The sequence below is a fragment of the Eublepharis macularius genome, chromosome 14 (genome assembly GCF_028583425.1).
Source record: "Eublepharis macularius isolate TG4126 chromosome 14, MPM_Emac_v1.0, whole genome shotgun sequence".
Taxonomy (NCBI): domain Eukaryota; kingdom Metazoa; phylum Chordata; class Lepidosauria; order Squamata; family Eublepharidae; genus Eublepharis; species Eublepharis macularius.
This window is the reverse complement of record NC_072803.1, coordinates 5376944-5404833: the sequence shown is the minus strand read 5'-3', so window position 1 is coordinate 5404833 and position 27890 is coordinate 5376944. Positions and strand designations below refer to the sequence as shown.

Below are 27890 nucleotides of genomic sequence, written 5' to 3'. Positions count from 1 at the left end.
AATTCCCTTGGCAACTTAGGCAGGGATTGTCTGAACTCTGTCTGAACTCCTCCTGTTGCCCTGGAAACCCCAATCCAAGCCCAATTTAGCTTGATAGGCAGATCTTCCTTCCAAGTGTGGACTGCAGCTCCAAATTTGTTACAACAGGAAAAGACCAGGGAGGAGGGGGGCTCCCAGCTCTGGCTTTCAGGGAGAGACAGCTGCTGTTAGAGAGACAGGGACAGTGCACTAGAGCTTGAATTTTCTTTGTGTGTGGTGGGATAGAGATCTACCCCTTCAGGTTCTAGGGCTGCTGCCAGGCTCTAGGGCCAAGCTATTATTTATTATTGGTACCTTCTCTGCTCCCTGCTCAGGTAGGGTTTCTGGGAGTGGTGTGGTAGGGATCTTGATGGCTGGAGGAGAGCCTGCTGGCCCCCATGAGCAACGAACAACGAACATGTTCATGAACAGGATCATGTTCATCAATATTTGTTGTTTGTGGATGGCAACGAACAATGAACACCATGTTCTTTTTTTCCCCTGTTCGTGCCCATGTCTACTAATGACGCTGAGTGTGCCTGCTTGCTTACACAGGGCTGAGAGGATATTTTAAGAAAGTGATTATCTAGTTAAGGAAATATGAGCCAATAAAACCTTCTGAACGGAAAACAACAGTTCCAATTGCATTCCTGACATTCAAGAATGCTAAGATACTCACAGATGCTCTCTGTGATGGGGTTCTAGAAACTTCTGTGCATTACGAGGGTACTGCTGAGACTCCACCCATGACTTTGAAGTTCCACCTGGACGGACCGCAGCCTCCTCCCCCGAGGTAGGCAGACAACGCCCTGCAGACGGCCTCTGCTTTCTTGACATCAGTGTCAGGTAACTAACAGTGTCATAATGACAGGCCCTGTTGCCACTCGTGCTCAACTCAAAATGGGTCCCCCAATCTCTTTGTATAACTACTAAGCCTGTCCCCCAGTTCTGACTGTCCTGAGCCTGAATTCCTGGTTCCCCTACAGCCATTCAGTCCTGGCTTTGTAGCAGAAAGACAACGCCCATTGGCAAGCCACCTGTACAGGGCTTTGGTCCTGGTGGATTGCTGACATGCCGCTACCCTTATTCCAAGAATCCTGTGCAAAGCTATTCTCCAAGAACTGTTAGTCCACCCCTCCTTTGCTTGGGAGTACAAACAGTAACACCCAACGAGGTGTGTAGGCTGTCGTCTCTCAAGAATAACTGGAAACTGAATCTCTCATAAATCCATAATGAAGTGTTACCACAGATGAGCATCGGAGAGGCGGCTTTTTAGAAAGCATAAGAGCGCAGGCATTTTGCTTCCGAAGGGATTTTTCTTCCGCTTGCACTGCTAAACTAAGGAGGAAATTGGGAGAAGGGAAACAAGTACATTCCCCCAGGAAAAGCCACCCTCCATTGGAAGTCCAAATTCTTGACAGAAAACTCCATGGGAGTTGCTTAGGAGGTGTGGTAGAGTTCATTTAAATGTCATAAATTGAAGGGGTTTTTTGAATTTTTATAAACTTTATTTAAAAGGAAAAAAGAGACATTTGACAGTGCATAAAGGATCTTGAACAAAGTATAGAATAATCGATTTAAGCTACAAGAAAAGATATAAGCAAGATATATAACAACACACAACTTAATTTCATAACATTGCTCCTCTCTCTCTCCTCAATTACTTCTATCCAAAGTTTTGTACTCAACATTCTATATTCAGTCCTATACAACACATTTTATATTCAACATTTTTAAAATCTTTGTTTCAAACTTGATCTAATCTATGTTAACTATTCTTAATATTTCATAATTTCCAGCAGCATATACAAATACATTTTTCCATTTTCCCTGAAATTCCTGTGTTGCTCTGTTATGCATATAAGAGGTTAATTTAGCCATAAAGGCATATTCATACCATTTAACAGCATTTTATATTCAACATTTTAAAATTTTAATTTTAATGTTGTTCTACTTTAACAATAGCCATTCTTGGGTTTTCTTTTCTGCTACCTATTTAAAAAGTCTATGCTTTCTGAAATATTAGGATTAGTCTATTATACAGGAAAAAATGTTAATTTAGCCATAAACACATATTCATACTATAATACTTTTATGTAGAATATCTAATAGCATATTTTTGGAATTCAACATAAGGCAAGACTTTTAACTTTTAATATTCAACATTATATTCAGCTCATAATATTTAGTATTTTGGCTTATTAATTTAACTATTAAAACTAACTATAAAAGAAGAGATTTTTCAAATGGAAGCCTGGGCCAGGCCCCTGTGCATCTGTTTCTCCCCTTGAGTTTGCACTATAGTCAGGACAAGCTACATGGAACCTCCATGTTTAGAGGCAGTCTGTGAGCCGAACTACACAAGACGAATTACACGCGAACAGACTAACACGTGTCTTCCCATTTCTTTCCTGTACACTCGCCAGCATGGCAAGACTGTACTTGATGCCATGTTCGTGCTGGCACGGGTTTCTTCTGCAGTCCTCCAAGATGCGGGAATGGTACCCCATCATGCACCGCCAGTTTGTGTATGCTTAAACAGTCCCCTGTAACCGTCCCCTGTCCCCTATTGTCTTTCTGTGTAGGAAGAGGGAAGCAGAACCAAAACAGAATCGCCACTCTGCAATGGCGACTCGATGATATGGTCCGCAGACACTCGCCAATGTAAACCGCTTTTTTTTTTGCCAACACGTGTACAGAGCAGAGCCAAGTTCACCGGGGGTAAAAAAGTCACAGGAAGGTAAGGAAAAATAACGAATCTGGCCATCCGCAAAGACTGATGTAATTCATCTCGTCTAGTGCGGCTATGTGTCTGAATAACAGCTGCAAAGGACAGAGAATAGGGGCAAACCATTTTGGGCTTGCTGTGCCTGGAAGACTCTGCTGTTGGAAACACATTGTTGTACTAGTTGTATTCAGTTTGCTTCACCAGGGGAAATTCTTTTGTTCTTTGCAAGCACCTCGATTTGGACTGGACACTTCTCGGGCTTTTTAGAGATTTCCTGTTGCGAAGGAGGAATTTCAGATTATGAAACCTGCTCCAGACATGCCATGGCTTGAAGAAGAGGATGGTCCCTGCATTGTCTACCTGGAGGCAGAGCAGGGGTGTTCTGGCTGTGTTTGTGTTCAGAGATTATCATTGGGTCAGGAACTCCAATGTGCACGGAGTCCAAGAATGTACCCTGCGGCTGGTTTTTGAAAGAAAAGGTTGGTTGGCTCCTTCCTCTCGGATTCCTATCACTAGGAAGTCCAGCTGGTCGTTCTTGGCTTTTAGTGCGTGCTTAATTTCTCCCATTTAATTTGGCATTTAAGACTACCTTAACCAGGGCTTTTTTTCTGGGAAAAGAGGTGGTGGAATTCAGTGGGTTGCCCTCAGAGAAAATGGTCACATGGCTGGTAGCCCTGCTCCCTGATCTCCAGACAGAGGGGAGTTGAGATTGCCCTCCGCACCTCTGTCTGGAGATCAGGGGGCGGGGCCACCAGCCATGTGACCATTTTCAAGAGGTTCTGGAACTCCATTCCCCCACGTTCCCCCTGAAAAAAAGCCCTGACCTTAACACATTTTAAAAATTCAACAGAAAATGTTAATAAACCTTTTTTTTTACCTCTGCTCAAGCTCCTGTAACTCTTCAGCATGTTCACATTCCACTACCTAATGGAGGGGTGATAGTGAGAAAAACAGTTGCATGGACAATAGCACTCTTAATGACCAAAAGAATAACTTCAAGCATGGAGCCTTCTGTCCCTTCTCTGGATGACATGGGGAGACCCAAAGAAAAAAGGATGCGCAAGCTCTGGTGACAGCCAATTCGCGCCAAAGCAGCCCCATGCATTTATCTTTGGCATCATTGACTTACATAACACTTAGCAAAGGGGAGTGAACAGTGCAGTCCTAAAAAACACTTTCCTGGGAGTAAGCTCTGTAGACCTGAAGAGGATTCTGAGTAAACCTACTTAGGATTGCTCTCTAAGTGTACTCTTTTTAAGAGTACAGAATAGAAACAGCTGTCAAGTATGGTGTCTAAAGTTATGGTTGAAGGAGAAGGGGTTGAGGGGAAAGCTGATATTGGTGGGAGAAAAATTCTTATCTCATAACACTAGAAGGAATCAGGCAATGTCATTGTACAGCAAGAGCTTCAAGAAAGGCCAAAGAAAGCAGTTTAGGCATACTTGCTACTAGCTTAGATGGCTTTTTACAAAGATTTGCACATATTTGGACAGGCTATTGAAAGCTAATTGGAGTCTTCGTGTTCAGAGGCAGTATATCTCTGAAAAAATTGATATCCAAGGGAAGGGGAACAGGACAAGAGCCAATGCAGTGTAAGGGTTAAAGTGTTGCACTAGGATCTGGAAGGCTCCAGGTTCAAATCCCCATTCTGCCATGGAAGCTTGCTGGGTAACCTTTTGCCAGTCATACCCTCTCAGGCTAACCTACCTCACAGGGTTGTTGTAAGGATAAAATGGAGAAGAGCAGAATGGTGTAAGGTGCTTTGGGTCCCCACAGGGGAGAAAGGCAGGGTATACATGAAATAAATAAAAGCATGCCGAATGTCAAGTTCAGTTCCCAGCACCACCAGTTTAAGTGATCTCAGGGAGCAAAGACTGGCAAATGGCCTCTCCCTGCCTGCTACTCATCAGAGTAAATCATATATTCAATAGAGCAGTGGGTGTGCATATGGCACATGAATGCCAATTCAAAGGTCATGCAGGGTTTCGATTCTAAGGCAATAGCTCTGCATGGCAATGTATAGATCTTCTCATCCTCCATCCAAAGACACTTCCATCCAGTTTCACTGGGATGCACATCTGCAACAGTTGCATGACTGGATGCTCCACATTAGAGTCTCCCTTGCAAGATTGGGGTGGGGGTATGGAGCGCCTCCTGCGAGGGTCTTTATAGCCCTTTCCTGCAGCCTCCACAGAGGGGTCTTTTGAATAGGCTTTGTGGATGCTAAAAATAAAAGATTTGCGAGTCCAATGCCCTCCAGGTGTGTTTATGTATATGCTTGAGTCACAGGGTATTATAATTACCTCTCCATTGGGATGACTCACCTGCAAAGGCATTTATTTCACCGATGTAACCACAGATAAAGGGTTTTCTGGAACCTGGCAGTTCTTAGTAATGCGGATTAAAACATGCTGGCTCTTGAAGTCTCAACACCACCTACACAGCATAACCCAAGGGACACACTCCGGAGCAGACGCTCCTCTTTCCACGTGCACACAGTGTTCTCTGGCACCAAGGAGAAGGCATCAATTTTCACTCAGCAGACACAGAACCCAAGATATCTTTCTGTATTTTATTAATTTGTTTCATTCATATTCCACCTTTCTCACCAATAGATCAAGATGGGTAGGCATGTTTGTCTGTCTGTAGCAGTAGGAAAGAACAAGAGTCCAGTAGCACCTATAAGACTAACACAAATTGTGGTAGGGTATACTCATACCCTACCACAAATTGTGTTAGTGTGGTAGTGCTCATACACTACCACAAATTGTGTTAGTGTCTTATAGGCAGGGCTTTTTTCCAGCTGCAATGCGGTGGAACCTCTTGAAAATGGTCACATGGCCAGTGGCCCCGCCCCCTGATCTCCAGACAGAGGGGAGTTTGGATTGCCCTCCGTGCCGCTCCAGCGGTGCGGAGGGCAATCTAAACTCCCCTCTGTCTGGAGATCAGGGGGCGGGGCCACCAGCCATGTGACCACTTTCGCCGAGGGCAATTTAAACTTTAAAAAACTCCCCCCTTGTTCCAGCTGACCCAAAGTGACGTCATTGTGCAGTCCTGAGGTCCAACACTGAGTTCCAACACCTCTTTTCCCAGAAAAAAAGCCCTGCTTATAGGTGCTACTAGACTCTTGATCTTTCTCACCAATGGCGACCAAAACAGCTTACGTTGTTCACTTTTCCTTGGCAAAGTCAGTCCCCTGCCACACAAACCCTTTGGATTCCAGCAGCATTGCTGTGTTGATGACAAGCACACCAGATTCTCCATTCTCAGCACCTCCAGATGCGTATCCTGAGACTTGCACCTCCCAAATGTTTTTCTTAGGGCCAGGGCTTGATCAACGGGGAGGCAGGGGGGGGGGGGGTAGTCTGCCCCTGGTGCCACCAAAGAGGGCATGCCGGGAGCAGCTGCCAGCCTTGGGAGCGTGCGGGCGGCAGGACAGGGGGTGTGCCGGCTTGCCATGGGGAGGCATGCTTATCATGCAGTGCCGGAAGCACGAGCGCAGAGCACGCACGCAAGTGCTCAATCTTCGGTTGCCCTGGGAGCCGGCAACCATCTGGCCCTGCTTAGGGCTGCTGACCAATCACAGAATTTTTAGCCGATGACCTGCCTTTTCACTAATTACTATGGAGATATTTATTTCTGGTCTTTATATCTTGCCTTCCATTTTTATTCTGCTTTTCATAAGTTTCCCAGGAAGTGTCCCCTCCAGCCACCTACCAGATCTGCTTTGTTCCAACAAGTTGACTGTACCAGGTGCTTGCTATCCAGGGCTGAATCCACATTACCTTTTTCCCCGCATTTTTTCCGGATATCTTCCGTTTGCCTCCAATCCGCGATTTTGTCTTTTTCGTTCACATCTCCACCTCCAATCCGCCTTTTCCGCGCGTCCTCGCGGTCACACGCCTGCCCGAAAACCGTTGTTTTGGGCGGGACCGTTTTTCCCCGCCTTTTTTTTTTTAAAAAAAAAACCTATTCCGTTATAACGGACATGCGTAACAAGGAAACATGACCATTTCGAAACATCAAATTAGCACAGCAACACCATTGGTCCGCGTCTCTTGGCGGGGTTTTTAAAAATGTTATAAAAGGGGAAGTGTCTGGGGAAAAACTCTTTGTGGGTTTGAATGGTTGTTTGGTGTATTTGGATTTGGTGTTTTTGCAATCTGTGTTTTTTGAAATGGATCCTATTCTGGCGATCATCGGGCATGTGCTTTTTATTATGATGGCATGCCAGTCTCAGATGCTGCTGGCCTGCTGGCGGTACCGTGCCCAAAGGCGCAGGGCTGTTGCCAGATTTTTGTCCAGCAACTCGCTCACCACCCTGGCAATGACACGTGCACGAAGACGGCGGCGCCAGCCCCGACAGCAGTGGTTTTTTCTTGCAGAGATGCAGGAACCGAGGCAGCATTGGGTATACCCACGCAGCACGGATTGGTGGGAGAACATCGTGCTGCGACATTGGGATGAACATCGGTGGATTCGCCGTTTCAGAATGTCCAAGGGCACATTTTTGGAATTGGTCTCCGCTCTCCGTCCAACGCTTCAGCGAAAGACAACCACATTCCGCTCCCCAATATCTGTTGAGCGCAGAGTAGCTGTTGCGATCTGGTGGCTTGCAAGCGGCACCAGTTACCAGGTCACCAGTGACTTGTTCGGACTTGGCAAGTCAACGGTTGCCTCGGCTGTCGTAGAATTCTGCCTTGCCGTCGAGCTGCACCTGCTTTCAAGAACGGTTCTCTTTGGAGACTCTATTGCACAGGTTAGTTATACACTGAACTTGCACAATTTCGTTATGACGGTAATTTTTTTTAAAAAAAAATTCTGTGTTGCCAATTTAAAACCTTTTAAAAAAACCTTTCGTTAACAGTGATGAAAGCATCCCCTACGCTTCCACCCCCAGAAAGAAGCTATTGGTACAATGGAGTGATGTATTGCACTGTCTCTCCAATGACATTACTGTAAAAGTGGATTGGCAATTCGCACCTAAACAAATTTGTGGATTAACATTTGAAAACGCGCTACATGGCAGCACAATAGTGGCCATGTGTTTCTGCTGTGTTGCGTCCGCTGCAGCAATGTTAATGCCAGCAGAATTTAGGAAAGACAAATTTTACTTTGTTCCAAATCCCAAATTGTGAAACTCGAACGCCTCCTCTCTTAGTGCCATTCACCCACCACATTCGGTTCATAATGGCATAAATGTGATTTTGGACCGGTCTGGTCACTGTCTGCACAGTGTCTCACGCCACAGAGGTCTGCTGTTGTCTGGACAATTTCTTCCTGTATTTTTTTTTTTTTTTTTTTAAAAAGTTTGTCCAGGTTTGTTGTTGGCACCATGGGACTGCAATGGTGTCTCCAATGGAGCATTGTCAATGTTTGCTGTCCCCATGGCTATAGTTGACCTCTGTAGAGAGACCACACATTCGATGGTTTTAGACATGGTGAAGCCATCACTTTGACAGTCTCCAAAGGGTTTTTTTTGTTCCTTTTGGTTTCTGTTGAATCAAGGCTGCATGACGAAGCAGAGAGAGAGTACATATCGTTCTCTTTCTGTTTTTAAATGATCAAAATGCAACTTCTATGGACTTGATCGCCCCAAAAATAAGTTATTAGAATGATGCCACCACCTGAAAAATCACCTCTCTATTCCTCGGAAAGATCCCGATGACAGTTGTGGTGGATGTCCCTGGAACAACGCGAGAAAAAATTGTCACACAGTAAATGTTCACATTGCTTTCATGTGGCAATCAATTTAACATCCATGGCAACTGTCTTTGATTCATTGGACATGAGAGCTAGGAATAGTCAGCAGTAAAACATTTTTGGATTGATTTTATTAAGGGAATTGAACACTTCAGAACACATTCTACAATGTGCTACTTGCCCAATTGTAATTGGTCCTTCAAGAATCAAGCTATATCAACCCTGGGCATTTTGTGTTTAGAATCACTGAGGAATCTGTTCCTTCTATCAGTAGTGAAACAACACTTGACCGTGCTTCCAAATCGTTCCCTCAGTTTGGTTAAACAGTGGTCTTTGTTCCCCACCCTGTCTTTTCACACAGATAATGGATGGCTTCAGGAGGATGGGGTTTCCTCATTGCGTGGGAGCAGTAGACGGCACACATATCGCCATTTGTGCCCCTGGTGGCCGTCCAGAGCAGTATGGCAACAGGAAAAACTACTCCTCGATACTGCTCCAGGGGACCGTGGACCACAGAGGAAGGTTTGTGGACGCTGAGGTCGGGTGGAGTGGCAAAAACCATGATGCGTTTGTTTTTGCCCACTCCGCCCTGTGTTCTGCAATGGACTCCGGCGCACTGATCCCCAACAACCACGACATGGTTTTGGATGGGATTAGGATTCCACCGGTGATTTTGGCTGACGGTGCATATCCCATGCGCAGGTGGCTCATGAAGCCATACGGCCGAACCGCAACAACCCCTGCACAGCGGAATTTCGATCGTCAACTTGCTCGCTGCAGGAACGTGGTGGAAAGGAGCTTCGGTAGATTGAAATCCAGGTGGAGGTGTCTCTCACACAGGCTGCAGATCAGAGAGCAAAATGTCATCTCGGTTGTGACTGCATGTGTGGTGCTCCACAACTTGTGCGAGAGCAAAGGGCACCCGATAGTGGGTGGTGGTGAATGTCCCTCACCGGTGCTGCTGTCCCAACAGGAGGAGCAAGATTTCAATGGCAACACCCGGCACCTTGCAGAGGGCAAGATGGTCCGCGATGCCCTTGCTAGACACATCCTTGGAAGGATGGACTCACTCTGAGACTGCTTGTGTGTGTTGGCCAAAAATGAAAACCGGAACAACACACATGTAAACCGGGCTCAAGACATGAAGAGAGACTGTGCTTGGGGTTTGCAAATATTCTCCCTTCCTATTGTATGCTAATAAAAACACCCAACATAACATTAGAGAATCTTTCCTGATATCTTTCTTTTTTGAATTGGAACACTTGATTATAAGCTTTGGAAGGAAAATTGTAATATGTGGTGTGGTAGAATTGCCTTCCAGAATGTGATATTTCCACTATGGTCTCATGCTTGGGCACAATGCTGTGTGAGAACAGATAAAAAAATGATGTTTCCTAATGAACCATCATTTTGGAAACGTCAAAAGTCTCCAGCACTTACATTGCTGAAGCCAACCATTGCTGCACATGTTTGCCTTTGCAGCATTAGAGAACAACGTTCCTGGACTCATCCAAGCACGCAGTCTGGGTAAATGAGGAGTGATCGGATTAGTGATGGGCAAATACATCAATGAAATCCACAAATGCTGCCACTTTGCAGGATGTGCTTTTCAGAACAAACAGAGTCGTCCTTGAAATAACTCATTGTTTACTTAAATATCTTTGACAGGTTCCATCTCACCCAGAGAGCATAGGTTCTGGAACATAAAAAATGCACAAAACAGTGATAGTTGGAAGGGAGCTTCCTGTCCCATAAATAATTTTTCAAGATTAGCTTGAAATGGCATACTCCGCGATCCACTGGCTGGATGCATCAGTGGAAAAACATCTTGGAGGCCAGCAAATCATTGTGTGTCTCAGGTCAGGAGGGACGTGATCTAAATTTGGAAAACATCTTCTCACCTAACATGAGAGAATACATCTATTCCATTAACTGTGTTTTTCTTATCCATAATATGATCAAGAAAGGGGGGATTGTTTGGTGCCACAAACGTTGCATGATTTTGGCTCCCATTCCTTTGGGGTGTGTGTGCGTGTGTCGTCTCACCAACAGCTGGCTGACTCTGTTATTTAGTATTGGTTTGACACAAGACACGTTTTGAGTGCCAATGTGGACAATTTCCACCCTTGCGTATGCCGGAGCGGTTTCTTTGGGAACTGTTCTTTGTCTCAGTCAGAGGCCAGACAAGTCATGGAATGGGAGAGAACTGAGGAAAGGCAATAGAGGGGGTGGGCAAAGCTCAAACATGCCCGGACTGATCTAAACAAAAAAAGGGGGTGACTGCGATGATGAGAGAACGGGACTGAGTGTGAGGGCAAAGGTTGAGATCATGGAAACCCAACAATGGCACAAACAGTGCCCATAAGTGCAGTTGAGGCCATGCCAGAAATAAAGCACCATTATCAGCCTAGATCAGATTTTGCGTGGACAAGCCCCTCCATGTCAAAAACCTACTGGTGTGGTCCTACTTGAACTGGGCTTGAGTGTGGACCAATCACCAAGTCGCTCTGGATTGATGTGTCCTCCACAAGTGATGAATTTGCATTTTGCGGTAAAAGAAAAATGAATGGACGTTATAAAAAGGTGCAAACATTACTTTTTTTTTAATCAACAGGAGGAAATTTGAAATTGAGTGTCTACATTGTTAGAAACACCTAGCCAAAAATCGAATTAACACAACTGCAGTTATTTCAACTGTGGTGACAATAAAACCAAAGACTCATCACAGAACGACACGGCACAATGTTCAGAGGGTCAGCCTATCTCTAGGTTTGCCAACGCATGACCGTCTGCTGTTGGTGTGCCTGTTAGAGACAGTTAAAACGTCCTGAGACAACTGTTCTGTTTCTTGCGTGACAAGTGGTTGCTGGCGCTGACTTGTGAGCATCTCTCCAAGTGCTTTCAATGTTTGGACAGCATCAGTCATCACAGCAATGTTCTGTTGCCATGCCCTAGCAAAGTTGTCACTTTCTGACCTTGCCTGCTCCAAAAACTCTCTCTGGAGCCGCCTCTCATCCGACCTCCATTCACACATGACCTCTCTGTCAATCCTCCACTCTGCGAGATGAGCGTCATGTTCCTGGCGAGACCGGTTCATCATTTGGTCTGCCACGCCATATAGTGCCGCGTTACGCCTCTTCCTGTTTCTGATTTGGTTTAACCTTGTCCCCGGAGAAAGTTCTGCCAAACATGCGTTCAATCTTCCTAAATGTGTGACAGAAAACTTTTGTTAGTGAACCATACACATTAGTTCCACTACAGCCATGCATAATCACAAATCATTGCTGAAAGTGTTGTGATGGTGGGATGCGTTCCAGACTGGGCCCAAGCAAAGAAGAGAATTGTCATGACAGGAGCACTGATCTTCAATTTGACCCCAATGGTAGTCTAAAACACAGTTAACACTTCACAAAACAGCAGTCCATGCATGGATTGCCATGCACGCATGTGGATTGAGTATCGTCAGCTGTTGTGGATTGTCGAATGGGCTTGTCGGGGATGATCTATTCCAGTATGCAAAACAAAAATTCATGAGTTGGTTAGGAACAACCGTTTTCAACATCACAGGTGCTTGCTCTGAGATGAGAGGCATACCACTGCTTTGGATTAGACAGTACACAGATTTTTAACTTTTCTAACCGACAATGAATAATCCACTCACCATTGTTGTCACGCAAGCGATGGCCCATTGGCAGGTCAGATTCACTGTCCGCATCACCCTCAGCATTGGCACCGGGGGGATCATTCTCTGCAAATAGAAGGACGTGACATTATGAGTGATTAGAAGGGGTGTTCCTTGGTCAAGGCATGCAAAAAAATTATGGTTGTCCACCATTCTCCATGTTTGTGGCCAGACGGGGCTGTCAACGGCTCATGGCACGAAGAAGATAGGAGATGCAGATGCTATCTCTCCTAGATCACATCAGAGGGGCAAATTGTGTCCATTTCCCTCGTCTCCAATTCAGTTCTCGGTAAAGCAGGTAAGGGTCTAATATGGGCACTCTGACACATGGAATGACACTAACTGCGTGCATCATTTGACTCCTGATTTCGTAATAGCATGAATGTCTGCAGGACACGGGTGACGCCGTTCTTGCAAGGACAGCGATCTGGTCCGTGTCTTAACATTTCTAAGAACACCCAACCATCCCCCCTTGAAGGCAAGACACAAATCAGTGTGATTCTCAGAAGGAAAATTTGGATTTCACAACACATTTTTTTCAGGAGATGGAACCGTTGGGCATAACATTCTCACATGGCAATGTAGTCAGCTTTGAAATCACACGTGATGGTGACCTGCGCTTCTCTCCGTGGAGAAGGAAGGATCACATCTTTGTGGGCAGGAATGCGCCAAAACCACACAAACCTTGTCTTGTCTGGTTCGTCCACCTTGGTTTTTTAAATAGAGAATATCAAAAAATGCCAGCACATGACCTCCCCAAATGATTATGACGCTTTTCAGGGGGGGCTTCCACAATAGAAAGAAACATGGAAATTAGCCCCTAAACAGGAAATACATTTTTGGCCCCCAACAGGTGCAATCCATACTCACCCTTGTCTTCCAGTCCATCTATGGTGCGGTCAAGGTCATCATCTGCTACATCTGTGGACGATGTTGAGTGATTCTCTGGTGACATTGAAAAAAAAAATCACATTATTGGCTTTTCAGAAAGGTGAGCGTGCGCACAAACATAAATTTTTTTTGTCACTTTTATGTTGTTTATTGTGCACTCACGTTCATACATGGTCGTTGGTGACGAGGTTCTCAAGAGGGTGGAATCCACGGTCACCAAATCATGGGTAAATAACTCCTCTGATCCCTCCATGATTACATCAGGCCTGATCAGCTCCTGGGGACCAATACCCAAATTCAAGCTGCGTGCAATTCTTCTTGGCTTCACACTCGCATCACCTCTCAATATGCTGTCCAGCTCCCTGAAGTATGGGCAGGTGACTGGTCCGTTGCCCGAGGTGGAATTGTGAGCAATCACGCGTTTGTACTCCAAACGCATGGCTTTGGTTTTGTTACGACATTCCAGGGCTGTGCGTTGATGGCCACGGGAGGACATCATCAGCGCGATTTTTTGAAAGCAGTCTATGTTTCTGTGGGAACTCCTAAGGGCTTCTTGAATCTTCTCCTCTCCCCAAAATGAAAGCAAGTCCAGCACCTCGCGTTCCCTCCATGTTACTGATCTCACTGAAGCTGGAGCCAGGGCTGTCATATTAAAGATATTGCTCTCGATGCTCCAATCTCCCCAAAAAAGGATGACAAAGAAAGATAATACTTCCCTTCCACCTTTTAACGGAGGCGTTGACAGAACGCTGTGATCCCCAGTAGCTCAAAGTTCGACCAGAACTGAATTCTCCCGCCGTTTGTTCAATCTATTCCCTGACCATGCGCAAAGCAGCCCAACGGCTGCCGAACCTCTCTCCATTCCTTTAATCTATTTTTATATTTCAATATTCCGTTATATCGAAGTTTTGTTAAAAAGGAGGACCGTTAGAGACCCTGCATGCACCAAAGCGTTGTCTAATGTTTCGGCTGGGTTGGATGTATTTCTATTTTTTACACTGTCAGTTCTGCGTTCAAACTGTGAAATGAGCAATTGCCACAATCCTGCAAAAGCCATGTTGTGCGACCAAGATGCGGGTCCCCAGAGATTAACCATTGTAAGGTTTTGAACAGCATTTCCCTGTATGTCCTCCGGGTCACCGGTCCTTTTTTTTAAAAAAAAAATTAAATTGAAATCGATACATTTTTGCGGGAAAGCTAGGCAGTCTTCAGAGTTGATTTCCCTCCTTTTTGCACAAGAGCATGTCCCATTGGACAAAATTTGAAGGATAGACCAATGAACTGCTTGTTTTTTCGCGCCTTTTTGTAGCCGTTGTTTGCTCGTGTTAGGTATTACCCAAGGTTATTTCTGTAATATCGCTCTCACAATAAGATGGCAGGACGGGCTAAGGGAGTCTTCTGGACAGATGAAGAGGTGGAGACACTTCTGGACCTCATTGCACGCTCAGGGAAAGCTGAGCGTGTAATGAAGAGCACTCATTTGCCCACAAAGCTGATTTTTCACAAGCTTGCAAGGCAAATGAGTGCTCGAGGTTACCAGCGGACCCCCGAGCAGTGTAGGTCCAAATTCAAGAGGGTGAAGGGTGATTTTTATGGGGCGCTGGAAGCTTGGCAGGGGATTCCTCGCCAAAGCGGCAAGCCCCCCTACTTCACCAGTCTCATGCACCTCTGGGATCTCTCCGGGAGACCAAGCTGGCAGACCCGAAGACATGCTGGTAAGTTTTTTTCTAAAATACTTTGCGTTCTGCAATTTCTACTCAAAATCTCACCCTTTGGCGTGCTTAGCATGCAGCGGATACCCTTTTTTCTTGGAATGTCCTGTTACCTGCCCCTAAAGTTTTGCGAAATCATGCACGATTGATGAAGTGTTGACGCGTGCTAGAATGCATTGGAGTTGATTCCACCATCATTTGGTGTTAGAGAGATGTTGAGAGAGTCAAAAATTCCAAGCTTCCCTAGGTGTGAGCATGAAACACATTTCCCCCCCCCCACACCAATATCAATAGAATTGGTTTATTTAGTTTTCATTAATAGAAATTATGACTGTCATGTTTGAGTCTGAGTCTATTCTCTGATGCTTGACTTGTTTCCTTGTCAGCCATACTTCGTGGGAGAGTTGCAGCTCATCGTGCAGGGGAGGAAGAAGAGGAGGGAGCACAGGAAAATCCTCCACAGTCACCTGAGCAAACCGCCCCAGAGGACACAGAGGTTACAGGGACACAGCAACACTCAGGTGAGCTTAGTACTTAAATTTCCACCTATTGTGGGTCACAAGATGCATGGGTCAACAATTCAATGGCACAGTTCTCTAAATCTGCACCTCAGAAAATATGAAGTGTTGTCCTTTGGCATTCAGTTATTTCAAAGCTTGCTGTCTAGTGGTACAGGTTTTGCACGTGTGGGATGTTGAGCCGCTTGAACATGCTTTGCCCTACATTATTTGCTCTCCTGAAATTTAAAAATTTACAATTTCCAACACATGCTGCAAAGCTGAATTGCCAATGTATAGATGAATAACCTAATTTCTACATAATGTCAAAGTTCACAATTTTTTTCTTTCACAGTCGAAGAAAGTGCCCCGGAAACGTCAGCGGAGGATGCTCCCTCAACTAGTGCTCCGAGAATCACCAAAACCCAACCCAGGAGTAGAGGTGTGGAGGACATTCTCACCGCTATGGAGGCCATGGAAGGAAGACTGGGCGCCTCAAGTAAGTGTTGTTTTGACAGGTGAGATACACCCTGCACTTGGAGGATGGTAATATCTATCCACTTCTCCACCTCTCCACAGTCACCAACTTGCAAGAGAGGATGACCATGGTGGAGGGGCGTCTGAGAAGACTGGCGCGAAGGGTGTCCACTCTTGAACGGCGTGACCGTCGAACGGACAGAGCAGCACACACCTGAACTGTCCTCAATTTTGTAAATGTTTTGGGATTACTTTGAATTTGTGTACAGTGTTAATAATAGTTTTAAGTTATTCATGCAGTTAATGTTAAATTAAAAGAAAATTAATGCGTTCCTTTTGAAAATATTTTCCTTTTTACCTCACAAAAAATCATTGTTAGATTGTTTCAAGTTTGACATTAAATCATTTTTTTGCACTGTTTCTTGGTGTAATTTTTTTCATTCTCTGGTAACATGTCAGAGCAGCAGTCTAGAAAGCAAGCAATCCTGCATCAGAGTGTTTTGCATGTGAATGAATTCACCCTTTGACATAAACTTTCCATTGCCCCATGGAGAGGGCAAGGAGGTGTTAGTCCAGGTGTAAGAAGGACCAGGAGCCATCCTACTTGGGCCAATTTTTATTCCACATATTCCTCTGCACAGCCTTTACTTACATGCCGGAATTGGGCTTTATGTATTCTTGCATTTTAACAAAAGGTTGAAAAATTAAAAGTGAGTCCTGCCTTGGTCACCCTGGCAAGGTTTTTTTAGTAAAAAAAATTTTCTTCAAATCATGCAGCTATTCCTTCAAGACTGAGCACGCGACTATCAAGTTTGGTTCTCCTTTTTTATTTTTTTTTCTGCATGAAATTTGGTATAACGAAATTACAAACCGTCGAAAGGGAGGTGCTCTGCAAATCATCGCTTTGGGGGAAAACCTGTGACCGCGCTCATATTTGGCCACCATTACATGGGAAGAGCAAACGAGAAGGAGAGACGTCTGTGTAGGGTGACTTTAAAAAAAAAGACTTTCGTTCAACGATCGGGTGTCATTACATTTAATCTGAACAGCGACTGCTCTATTCGCCGTTATTTCGATATTATAGTCGAAAAAATAAAAAAAAAGGCGAAATTATAAAAGGGCCATCGAAAGAAGTCATTCCCCAACATTCCATTGACCGAAAAAAAAGATGACTAGATTCTGCTTGGACAAATGTTTTTACAACTGCAAGGTCAAACACAGCCGTTCACAAAACACGAATTTATGGATGTTTTGAACAGCCAATAGGAACTCTGGGAACGGCAAGAAAAATGGAGGGGGGAACGGTTAAAAGACAAAAGCCGCGAAAATCGCGGATTGCCCGTTCACGGCCACCGTTTACATCTCGCGAAAAACCCGTTCCTAAAAAGTAGAGGAATATGCGGATGAGATGCGTTTGTCTAAACAGGTAATGTGACCGCGGCTCCGAATTGCGGGGGAAATCCGTAAAAAAAACGGAAGAAAAGGGGTAGTGTGGATTCAGCCCATCTCTGGGACCTGTGTGGAACTGCCTTGAACAGAGGCAGCCCGTGGGTCCACAGAGCACTCATTATTGTCTTCTCTGCCTGACAGTCGGGCTCTTTCTGGTCTCAGGCAAGGAAGGAGCCTCTCTAGCGCCTGCTCCCAAGACCCATTTGGTGGAGATGCACTTTTGGATCTTTTGCAAACTCAGCACAGACTCTACTGCTGAGTCACACTCTCTCCTGCCTTTTTGCACATCGTCAAAGTGCCTTTAAAACTGAGGAGAGTTTAAAACCATGTTTGCTGTTTTATTTCTTTATTTAGAAAAATTTTATGCCAGCTCTCCAAGATCCTGTCTGAGGCAGCAGAGGATAGGACTTGAAGCAATGGGCTTAAATTACACGCAGAAAGGTACTGGCTGGATATTAGGAAAAACGTTTTCACTGTCAGAGTAGTTCACAGGTGGAATCATCTGCCTAGGGAAGTGGTGAGCTCCCCTTCACTGGCAGTTTTCAAGAAGAGGCTGGATGAATATTGGTCAGGGATGCTTTAGGCTCATCCTGCATTGGGCGGGGGGTTGGACTATAAGGTCTGTATGGCCCCTTCCAGTTCTGTGATTCTGTAACTTACTAGGGTTGCCAGATCCAGGATAGGAAATTCCTGGAGATTTGGGAGGTGGAACTTGGAGAGGGTGGGGTTTGGGGTGGGGAGGGCCTCAGCAGGGTATAATGCTACAGAGTCCAACTTCCAAAGCAGCCATTTTCTCCAGAGGAATGGATCTCCGTTATCTGGAGATCAGTTGTAATTCTGGGACATTTTCAGCTACTACCTGGAGGCTGGTAACCCTACAACTTCCAAAAGTAACAATACAAATAATAAAAACAATAGTCTAAAAGTAAAATCCAGCATTCAAATGCCCCAGCCCAACATAAAAAAGATAGATCGTAAAAAATGGCCACTAACAGCTTAAGGTTTCAGTTTCCAGATTAAAAAGGTGCTAAAAGGTAAAGGTAGTCCCCTTTGCAAGCACCGAATCATTACTGTCCCATGGGGAGACGTCACATCATGACGTTTTCTTGGCAGACTTTTTGTTATGGGGTGGTTTGCCATTGCCTACCCCAGTCATCAACACTCTACCCCCAGGAAACTGGGTACTCATTTTACCAACTTCAGAAGGATGGAAGACTGAGTCAACTTTGGGCCGGCTACCTGAACCCGGCTTCCGCCAGGATCGAACTCAGGTTGTGAGCAGAGCTTGGGCTGCAGTACTGCAGCTTTCTACTCTGTGCCATGGGGCTCTTTGGTGCTAAAAGATCGACTCCTTAATTAAAAGCCTGTGAAAACAGATATGGTTTGCCTGGTGCCTCAAAGAAAGCAAGAGGCCTCAAGTGGAAGAGCATTCCACAAGTGTGGTGCCACTGCTGAAAAAGCCCTGTCTCTGGTTGCTACCCACTTCACCTCTGAAAGCAGAAGCATAGCGGCCAGGGCTCGTAAATCAGATCTCTTCTTAACTGGTGGAGGGGACAATATGGGAGGAGTTGGTCTTTCAGTTACCCTGGCCTCGAGACATTTAGGACTTTAAAAGTAATGACCAGCACACTGAAGATGTGTCCGGAAACAAATGGGCAGCCTGTGCAAATCTTTCAGCATTTTGGACAAACTGACATTTCTGGACCATTTTCGTCAAAGGCAGCCCAATGTAAAGTGAATTCAAGTAATCAAACTTGGATGTCATCAGAGCATGGGGCACTGAGGCAATGGCATGAGGATCTGTGGTTGACAGTAAGACTGCTGCAAGCTTCCTAGGCTTTTACTGCAGCCGGTCCTGGGATAGTTAACCTCCTCTATAACAACAACAACAACAACAACATTTGATTTATATACCACCCTTCAGGGCAACTTCACGCCCACTCATAGTGGTTTACAAAGTGTGTTATTTTTATCCTCACAACAATCACCCTGTGAGGTGGGTGGGGCTGAGAGAGCTTCAGGAAGCTGTGACTGACCCAAGGTTACCCAGCTGGCTTCAAGCGGAGGAGTGAGGAATCAAACCTGGCTCTCCAGATTAGAGGCCTGCCGCTCTTAACCACTACACCAAACTTTACCTTCAGCACTGGACTCCTTATATATATATATTTATAAAAATAGCTATAAACCTCTCCCTCTTCAAACACACGCTGCATGTCCTCTGTGGCACCTAATTTAGAGCAAAAGCAACTGTCATATGAATGCCCCTCAACTCTTTAGCAGAAGCGGCCTGAACATTTGTAAGCCTGAAGGCTAGAACCTTGGTTCTAAAAAACTAAGGGCCAAGCTACACGTGATGAATGACACTTGAACAGCAAGTGTATTTCTCCCTGTTCACTTGCCCTCCACTCAATCCACTTGCCGTTCAAGTGTCATTCGTCATGTGTAGCTTGGCCCTAAGTTTCTCATAAAACCCAGTTCCTAAATAGAGTTCAGGCTCTCCGTATACTCCGCCTTGACCTCAGTCAACACTGCTGAATGAGTTATTTGTTTATAGCGGGTGTGATAGTTCTGAGGAAAAGAGACTTGGTATGTTTCCCCGTAACTGCGTGCGGTAACTAACATCACCTATCAAGTAGCTTTTACCGCAGTTATATCTTATCTTCCCATCCCAGTATAAATTGCTGGGAGATATTGGTGTGCGTAATAAATACCTTCAGGAAATACAACTACCAAAGATTTTAATTAGACGAGAGGCAGTTGTTTGCCAGTTCCACCAAACATTCTCCTTGGCTTTCCCCCCCTCTCTTTATTTTTGTTTTCGTCATACACACACGATTACCTCCCAACTCTCCTTTGAAATTGTAAACACACGGGATCCTTGTTCGATTTTTCATAGGAAACTGAGCACTTCAGGATTAGTCAGCAGAATAAACCTTATCACAAGCCCCGGTGCTCTTCCTCAAGTTCTTTAGAAGAAGGGTGGGATATCGTGTAAACATCTCATGTAGCTACGACAGTGCGGGACGTTGGACAAACAAAAGACCTGACACTTGCTAGCCAAAAAAGCTGCCTGATTGGGGTGCGTCCGTGACTTGCGAAATTAAGGAAGTTCCTAAAGGCCACAACTCTCTCCCAGCTGGTCAAGAAGTGAACCCTGGCACTTAGCCAGGAGTTCCTTTAACAGATGATCTGTGTAGGGTTACCAGCTCTGGGTTGGGAAGTTCTTAGAGACCTGGGAGTACAGCTAAGGAATAATAATAATAATAATAGCATTCAATTTATATCCAGAGGAGTTAGCCGTGATAGTCCGTAGTTGCAAAATAGTGAAGTAGCACCTTTAAGATTAGCTAACTTTATTGTAGCATAAGCTTTCGAGAACCACAGCTCTCTTGATGCATCTGATGAAGAGAGCTGCGGTTCTCGAAAGCTTATGCTACAATAAAGTTGGTTAGTCTTAAAAGTGCTACTGGACTCTTTACTATTCGGTTTGTATACCACTCTTCAGGACAACTTAACGCCCACTCAGAGCAGTTTATAAAGTGTTACTATTATCCCCACAACAATCACCCTGTGAGGTGGGTGGGGCTGAGAGAGCTCTGAGAGAGCTGTGACTGATCCAAGGTCACCCAGCTGGCTTCCAGTGTCAAACCTGGTTCTCCAGATTAGAGTCCTGCCTCTTTTAACCACTACAACCAGCTGGCTCTCTGAGAAGGGCAGGGCTTGGGGCAGGGAGGAACCTCAGTAGGGTATAATGCCAGAGTCCACCTTCAAAGCAGCCATTTTATCCAGGGGAACTAAGCGCTGTATTCTGGAGATCAGTTGCAATTCTAGAAGATTTCCAGGCCCCACTCCATAGATCTATGGTATATTTATGAAGACATTATTAACAGCCAGTTTGAGTACTATACGCTTAGGAATACCAAACCAGCCACCATTTCACCAGTCCTTCTAGTATACCCGTATTCTACGCAATAATGGGATCTGGCAAAAGTCAGTATACCATGGGAAATTTGGAGTGCACGGTGGTAGGTGATAGCAGCTTGTGTACATAGCACCGCTACAACAGATCTCTGCATTTTCCTTTATTGCTCACAAATGCCTTGTTGCTTAATGACGTTTTGAATCCTACGTAGTAGGAGGAAGTCCTCAGAATTGGAACTTTGAGAACACTAATGCAGAAAACTTGAATTTTGGAAGCACCATAATATTCTTTTGGAACAACACTTTGTTCCCCCCATGGAACTGCAGATTTTGTGTCTGGTTGCTTATTTTTAAATCCTTGCAGTAAATGTCACGTTCTGTCAGACTGCTTCCAGCGCTCTGCCTTCGGCACATGGAAGGACAGGATCCTGGCCACAGTACTTCACTTCCACTCATTTTGTGGTGCAGCCTCTTTTTCCGGATTGCAACCCTTTGTGCACAAACTCTCAGCCACCCAGCTGATCTCCACGCTATTCATATAGGAACTTGCTTCAAGCCCAAACTGTCATTATTCTTGTCTCAAAACATTACACAAATGTGTATTTTAATTGCCTAAGAGGTGGCAGAAGGCTTTGGTTAGAAGGAAGTCATTTGTTAAGTGGCTTCATTGGCCCAGAAACAGTCTTTTTTCTCGTCACAGAAGAAGCAGGGCTGCCACCTATGGGGGGAAAGTATGAGATGAATTTTTTTACCGCTCTGACAGAGCTGAGGGTTGCTTTCTTTCTGCAGTGCCAGCTAATGAATTCCTTCCTCTGTGGGCAGCTTCCACAGCAGGGCCTAGCAGAGGTGGCAGCCTGTTTTCCTTCCCGTGTTTTCCTGAGGTGGCAACAAACTTGTATATGCTAATTTATATTCATATATGCAAATTTGCACACAATGCTATTAATATAAACAGAAATACAGCTACCCAGGTGCTAACTTAGGATGGGAAACTGTTCAAGGCTCCTCTTGTGCTCCATTACTAGGGTTGCCAGCTCCAGGTTGGTAAATTCCTGGAGATTTTGGGGGTGGAGCATGGAGAGAGAGGGGTTGGGAGGGGAGGTGCCTCAGAGGGGTAGAATGCCATAGAGTCCACCCTCCAAAGCTGCCATTTTCTCCAGAGGAACTGATCTCTGTTACCTGGAGATCAGTTGTAATTCTGGGAGATCTCCAGCCACCACCTGGAAGCTGGCAACCCTATTTATGGCTTGGAGTTGGCCACCCTGCTCCACTCCACAACCTATTCAGCCAGTGTAAACAGAAACATAACCCAGACATTGCTGAGGAGTGGCCTCACAAAAAAGGCTCCCCCTGCATCAAGGTTACACAATCCACAGTGGCCATCTTAGGCCTCAAATTGCTATATACATGTTGGCCACCTTTTTCAGATTGTGTATTTTAACAGCTAGATAGGAAGTAAGAAAGCACTTGACAAAGGGGACAATAAACACTTCCCATCTGTGGCAAGACAGACTTCTCACATTTCCATTTCTTATATACAGCTACTGAAAGCACAGGAGCTTTCCCAAAAGTGAAGTCGGCAATGTTTTCCGGGCTGCTCTAGGAAAAGCCCAGTCTCCACCACGCCTTTGCAATCTGCTTCTTCATCCTTCATCGTTCACTCTCGTTATCTGATTCTCTGAGAAACGTGATCCAGTTCCGGAGGTATAACGTTCACTCGCAGCCTATCAAATATTCAAAGGCTGAAACTTTCCAGCAGGTCCACCAGTATTTCAAGGACTGGGTGCTTTGGCTGTGGGAAGATGTCTGGCCTTCCCTTCATTCTAGCCATTTTCATCGCTTCCTACTCTACCAGCAATTCAGAAGACTGTGAAAAGGGGTTGCCTTGTAAAAGGAGACAAAATCAATCGACCTGTCCAGCAGGTACAGAGAAGTGGGCAAAGAGTGATATTTGCTGGAATATTCTTCAGATTAATTGGTAGCCTGATTGATTTAAAAATTCATACCTTGTCAGTTAATTTAAAACAAACACCTTCATCGGCTGTGCAGCGTTTACTATATATTGTTTATTGTAACTTTCATATTTTTAATGCATTTTAACAGTATTCTATAGCCTCCCCCCACACCCACACGCCTTGTCCCTAGGGTTGCCAGCTCCAGGTTGTGAAATTCCTGGAGATTGGGGGAGTGGGGTCTGGAGAGGGTTTGGGGAAGGAACAGACTTTAGCATGGCATAACAGAGATCACTCTGCAAAGCAGCCGTTTTCTCCAGGGGAACTGATCTCTGTTGTCAGGAGATCAGTTGTAATCCCTGGAGATCTTCAGCCACCACCTGGAAGCTGGCAACTCTATCCCTGCTCCCCCCCCCATTTCCCATATATGCAAGCCTCCTTTCTCCCCAGTAAAGCATATTTTACATATCTATGATTAAAATGTTACTGAAATGGTTCTCTGGTAGGAGAAAAGGGTTAATACGGAAAATAAGTGATAAAGTAACTAAATTTGCTGTGAAAGAATGTATGAGAGGAGAAGGGGAAGGAACTGACTGCCAGAATCTTAGTTGTGGTGCTGTGGTGCGTGCCTGCCTACACATTTATTAGTCAAGATGGGATTTCAAAGAATTACCACAAATATTTTGAAATCTATTCTGATCATTTTATTTGCAGCAGGACGCCAGTTCTAAGGATATGAGTCTCTTGCTTTAACAACAAGGACTTCACGCTAGCCCTACAAGTTAACAACAAAACACCTCAATAACAGATCTGCAAAAATGGCAAATGGTTATGAGGGGTCTGTGGATAATTACGACAGGGAGAGATGGGTTTCCCAGCTCTGTTCTGTACTTCATTTCCATTGAACGGGATGATTTTCCAGAATCAGTTCTGGCAATCTGATATCTCTGTTTGCATCAAGATTCTTTTTTCATGCATACACGAGCATCGGCAAAACACCAAACAAATTTTTGGTACAACCTGAGTCACCAGACTGCGGGTTTTGTGTATGCAGATTGGTAGAGGAAGGCAAAAGACACACAGTTGAATAGCTGGAACTAAAAACGGCAGAAAAATCATGCATGTATTGTGCTCTCTACAGAAATAGAAAATGAAACAGTGGAGGAATCCTCAGTTACCCTTTAGCAGGGCTTTTTTTCTGGGAAAAGAGGTGGTGGAACTCAAGCCCACACAATGACGTCAGTTTGGGTCAGCTGGAACAAGGGGGGAGTTTTTTAAAGTTTAAATCGTCCTCGGCGAAAATGGTCACATGGCCGGTGGCCCCGCCCACTGATCTCCGGACAGAGGGGAGCTCAGATTACCCTCTGTGCCGCTCCAGCGGCGTGAAGGGCAATCTAAACTCCCCTCTGTCTGGAGATCAAGGGGCGGGGCCACTGGCCATGTGACCATTTTTAAGAGGTGCCGGTACTCTGTTCCACCACGTTCCCGCTGAAAAAAAGCCCTGCCCTTTAGAAACTAGAGCAGCTAAGCTGGAATGTCAAAATCTAGACAGAGAGATGGACGAAGAGAGATTCAGAAGTATCCCTACAATAATCATGATGACATCTGAAGAGTACTATTTTATCTGGAGCAATTCTGGCACGTTCCTGTGTTCATTAGAGCTGAGGATAATTCCCTCATCAAATTTCTCCTCTGCCAATTTTAAAGTATTTATTAATATATTTGTATCCAGCCCTTCCCACAAACAGGCTCAGGGCGGCTAACAATAACAATAGCAACAATAAATACACATTTAAAAACAGAAAACTATAAAAACAAGTCACAAATCACAATAATTCAATCTCAGTTTCAGGCATCGGGGCTGAATATTCTCTAGAAATGTTCTCTGGAAATCCTCTGAAATGCTCAGGCAGTTCTCAAACATTCAGCAAATATTTGAAAGCCGTATTTGATGCTGATGATATTTGAGTTCAGTGTCTGGTGTGTGACACAAGTTGGTAGCTGAGATGCAATGGCAGTTGGTACCTAGGATTGCCCACCTCCAGGTGAGGCCTGCACATCTCCCGAAATTATAATTGCCCTCCAGACTACAGAGGTCAGCTCTCCTAGAGAAAATGGCAGCTTTAAAAAAAAAAAAGTTTTTAAGTGATTTTATTTAAAAGAAAAAACAGAGAGTTGACATTATTACATTAACAATAAAAATAATAAACCATGCACGATTTTACATTGTTATTAATAGTAAAAAACATGAGTGATATACAGTGCATAGAGTAATACAAACAAAATGAAGATCAGTTATATGAAAATAAAGAACAAAAGGTACAACACATGACTGCAGACTATTTCTTCTCTCCATGTCATTACTTGTATATACTCAGCATTTTCTGTTCAGCATTCTAAAATTTTGACTTTACCATTAATCCACTTTGACAGTTGCCGCTCTTCGTTTTTCTTAGATTTCTGTTAATCAGCATTTTCTATTCTACATTCTAAAATATTGACTTTAGAATTAATCCACTTCAACAGTAGACATTTTTAGTTTTCCTTAGATTACTACCACCTAGCCAAAAAAACAAGTCTCTGTTTTTTCTAAAATTCTACAGAGATCAGCTCTCCTGGAGAAAATGGCACCTGTGAAGGGTGGACTCTATAGCATTCTACCCTGCCGAGGCCCCTCCCCTCCCCATACCCTGCCATCTCCAAGCTCCACCCCCAAATCTTTAGGAATTTCCCCACCCAGAGTTGGCAACCTTATTATAGTACCTGACAGCATGAGGTTGTGTATTGGATGCCTGCCAAACCGCAAAACCATTTAGAGATGCAGCAAGTTTAATGCACTCGCATTTTGAAATTAGAGGTTTGCTTTTCATATTCAAAATATAAATTAATCTTTGAAATTTTGATTTCAAAATTCAAAAGGCAAAATTAGACATCTCGTAAAGAGCAATTTTAGCTCTGACATTAATTCATGTTGCCCTCCATGCACCAATATTCAGATTGGTTTTCAGTTCAGGGTGCCTTTCTTTCTTTCTTTCTTTCTTTCTTTCTTTCTTTCTTTCTTTCTTTCTTTCTTTCTTTCTTTCTTTCCAAAGGTTTTTCCTGTGTGGACAGAGACTCGGCCCCAGTTCCGTGTCCAGAAGGCACTTTCCGGTCCACAGAAGGTACCCCCTCGCACATCTGCCTGCCTTGCCCAGCGCATTTCTTTAACCCTAAACTTGGACAAGCCGCTTGCTTCCCGTGTGGCTCAGAGGCTGTGCAGCCAAAAGAAGGCCAGAAAGCATGTACCTGCCTTCGGCAAGGCCGGGTGTTTCAGGTATGAAACTCATCTCTTTAATTTACAACTGATGCACATTGGCAGTTGTCCCTCGACAGGCCACATCAAGTGATGGGAACACAGCTGGTGGTTTTAATAAAAACGTTTTTGGATATGGCAGTCAAATAAACTGAAAATGTGTGCTGAGTAAGAGGTTAAAAGAAGTGGGACTGGACTTCCCAGAAATTCTTAACAAATACATTTTTTTCACTTTACAGCCGAGTGATGCTCAATGCCCCTGCGCCCCTGGATATAAAAGTCCTGCAGAAGACAGGAGATGGGACTGCGTCAAACAAGGCTACCATATCTGTAGAGATGGTGCTGTCCGAAACCAAGAGGGCCACTGCTTAACTAAGGAAGAGTGGACTCAGTACTGTTCGGAAAAGGTACTGTATGAACACAAACCAAATCATCTCTCTGTTCAGCTGTCATCATGTCCTTCTTTTTCCCAGAAGGCAAATGTGTAACTTGGAATCAGCTCCAGCCAGCGCCACCTGACCTTATCAAATTTGTAGTACAACCTGCACAGGGTGCAGAGAAGAACCTTTATCATCATGGCCTGAAGCATCTCCCCACACCTGCATCCCTTTTTTGGCATTCAGTCTAAAGAAGAACTCTGGTGAACTCAAAAGCTTGCACACAATTTCGTGATATTTCGATTGGGTTTTGAATTTTTCTTTGAATCGAAGTGGTGGCTGTAATCTCTCATCTCCCTTGCTCCCCACCCCACTAACAAATCCTCTGACTTTGTTCAGCTTGCCTCAATTTATCTTTGCTTGAAGTTGCCTATGGATCCACCATTGAGACAGATTGCTCAAGAGCTCTACCGAACTTGCCACTTGGAAAGGGAAAAAACCCACAGCTCCCCTTTGACTATTCTGCAGGTTTTGTCACTTGTTTGCATGCAAATCTGAAGTGGTAGCTCACATTTTGCGTTTGGCAAGGCTTTAGAGTTGTGCTAGTTAGTTGCTCAGGTTTAGTAAAAGTTTTCTAGCTAAAATAGAGATGCCTAGATTAGAAGTCACAACAGGGAATCATATTTCAGTCCCCTCCACCTCCCCAGTGTCTCTGCTGAATTAAAAGCTCAGGCAATTGCCCACCAGCTCAGCTCCCTTGTATGGTGAATTGATATAATGTGCTGAAAATGTCCCTCAAGAGATGAGAGATACCTGGTGTAAGAGACAGCCCAAGTAGTACTTGCTCGGTATATAGTGATTTATTTTATTTCATTTTCCTATTCTTTGCTAGGTCTGTGCTCTTCCCAAAGACTTTCAGGGTTATGATAAAGTTCTTGGCCTCTGCCTTTGTCAAAATGACAACCTGGACCAGGTATGCAACCCCCAGTGCAGAAGACGACAAAGACGTATCTTGCAATTTGTCTGTAACCAAGAACCTGCTCGACTTTCCATGACATACAGAAATGGGAGCCAGGTAAGCAAGGAAGTGGGCTGATCAGCAACTCTTCAAGGCCATGTAAACTGGGCAAAATGGGTTATTAAATCCAAGGCCTGACCCACACTTTCATCTACACTCCTATTTTTCACAGG

General features: G+C 44.6%; 2 protein-coding genes across 2 annotated transcripts; one reads left to right on the top strand and one right to left on the bottom strand.

Moving 5' to 3' along the window:
• The first annotated feature begins 6968 nt into the window (after positions 1 to 6968).
• Positions 6969 to 9524, top strand: LOC129342296 (uncharacterized). The gene is made up of 2 exons (XM_054997984.1): positions 6969 to 7505; positions 8811 to 9524. The coding sequence occupies exons 1-2, from the start codon at positions 6969 to 6971 to the stop codon at positions 9522 to 9524; spliced, it is 1251 nt and encodes a 416-aa protein (XP_054853959.1).
• A 1631-nt stretch (positions 9525 to 11155) lies between these two features.
• LOC129342295 (uncharacterized) lies at positions 11156 to 13521 on the bottom strand. The gene is made up of 4 exons (XM_054997983.1): positions 13185 to 13521; positions 13002 to 13076; positions 12111 to 12197; positions 11156 to 11653 (listed from the first exon to the last, which is right to left on the bottom strand). The coding sequence occupies exons 1-4, from the start codon at positions 13519 to 13521 to the stop codon at positions 11196 to 11198; spliced, it is 957 nt and encodes a 318-aa protein (XP_054853958.1). The 3' UTR covers positions 11156 to 11195.
• Between the last annotated feature and the right edge of the window lie 14369 nt (positions 13522 to 27890).

Excerpts from the sequence above, each read along its gene's own strand:
- LOC129342296 (XM_054997984.1), top strand. The coding sequence starts at position 6,969 with ATGGCATGCCAGTCTCAGATGCTGCTGGCCTGCTGGCGGTACCGTGCC. Across the intron at positions 7,506-8,810 it reads TTGGAGACTCTATTGCACAG|ATAATGGATGGCTTCAGGAG; the intron begins GTTAGTTATACA and ends CTTTTCACACAG.
- LOC129342295 (XM_054997983.1), bottom strand. The coding sequence starts at position 13,521 with ATGATGTCCTCCCGTGGCCATCAACGCACAGCCCTGGAATGTCGTAAC. Across the intron at positions 13,077-13,184 it reads ACCAACGACCATGTATGAAC|AGAATCACTCAACATCGTCC; the intron begins GTGAGTGCACAA and ends CAATGTCACCAG. Across the intron at positions 11,654-12,110 it reads TCGCTTGCGTGACAACAATG|GAAGATTGAACGCATGTTTG; the intron begins GTGAGTGGATTA and ends TCACACATTTAG.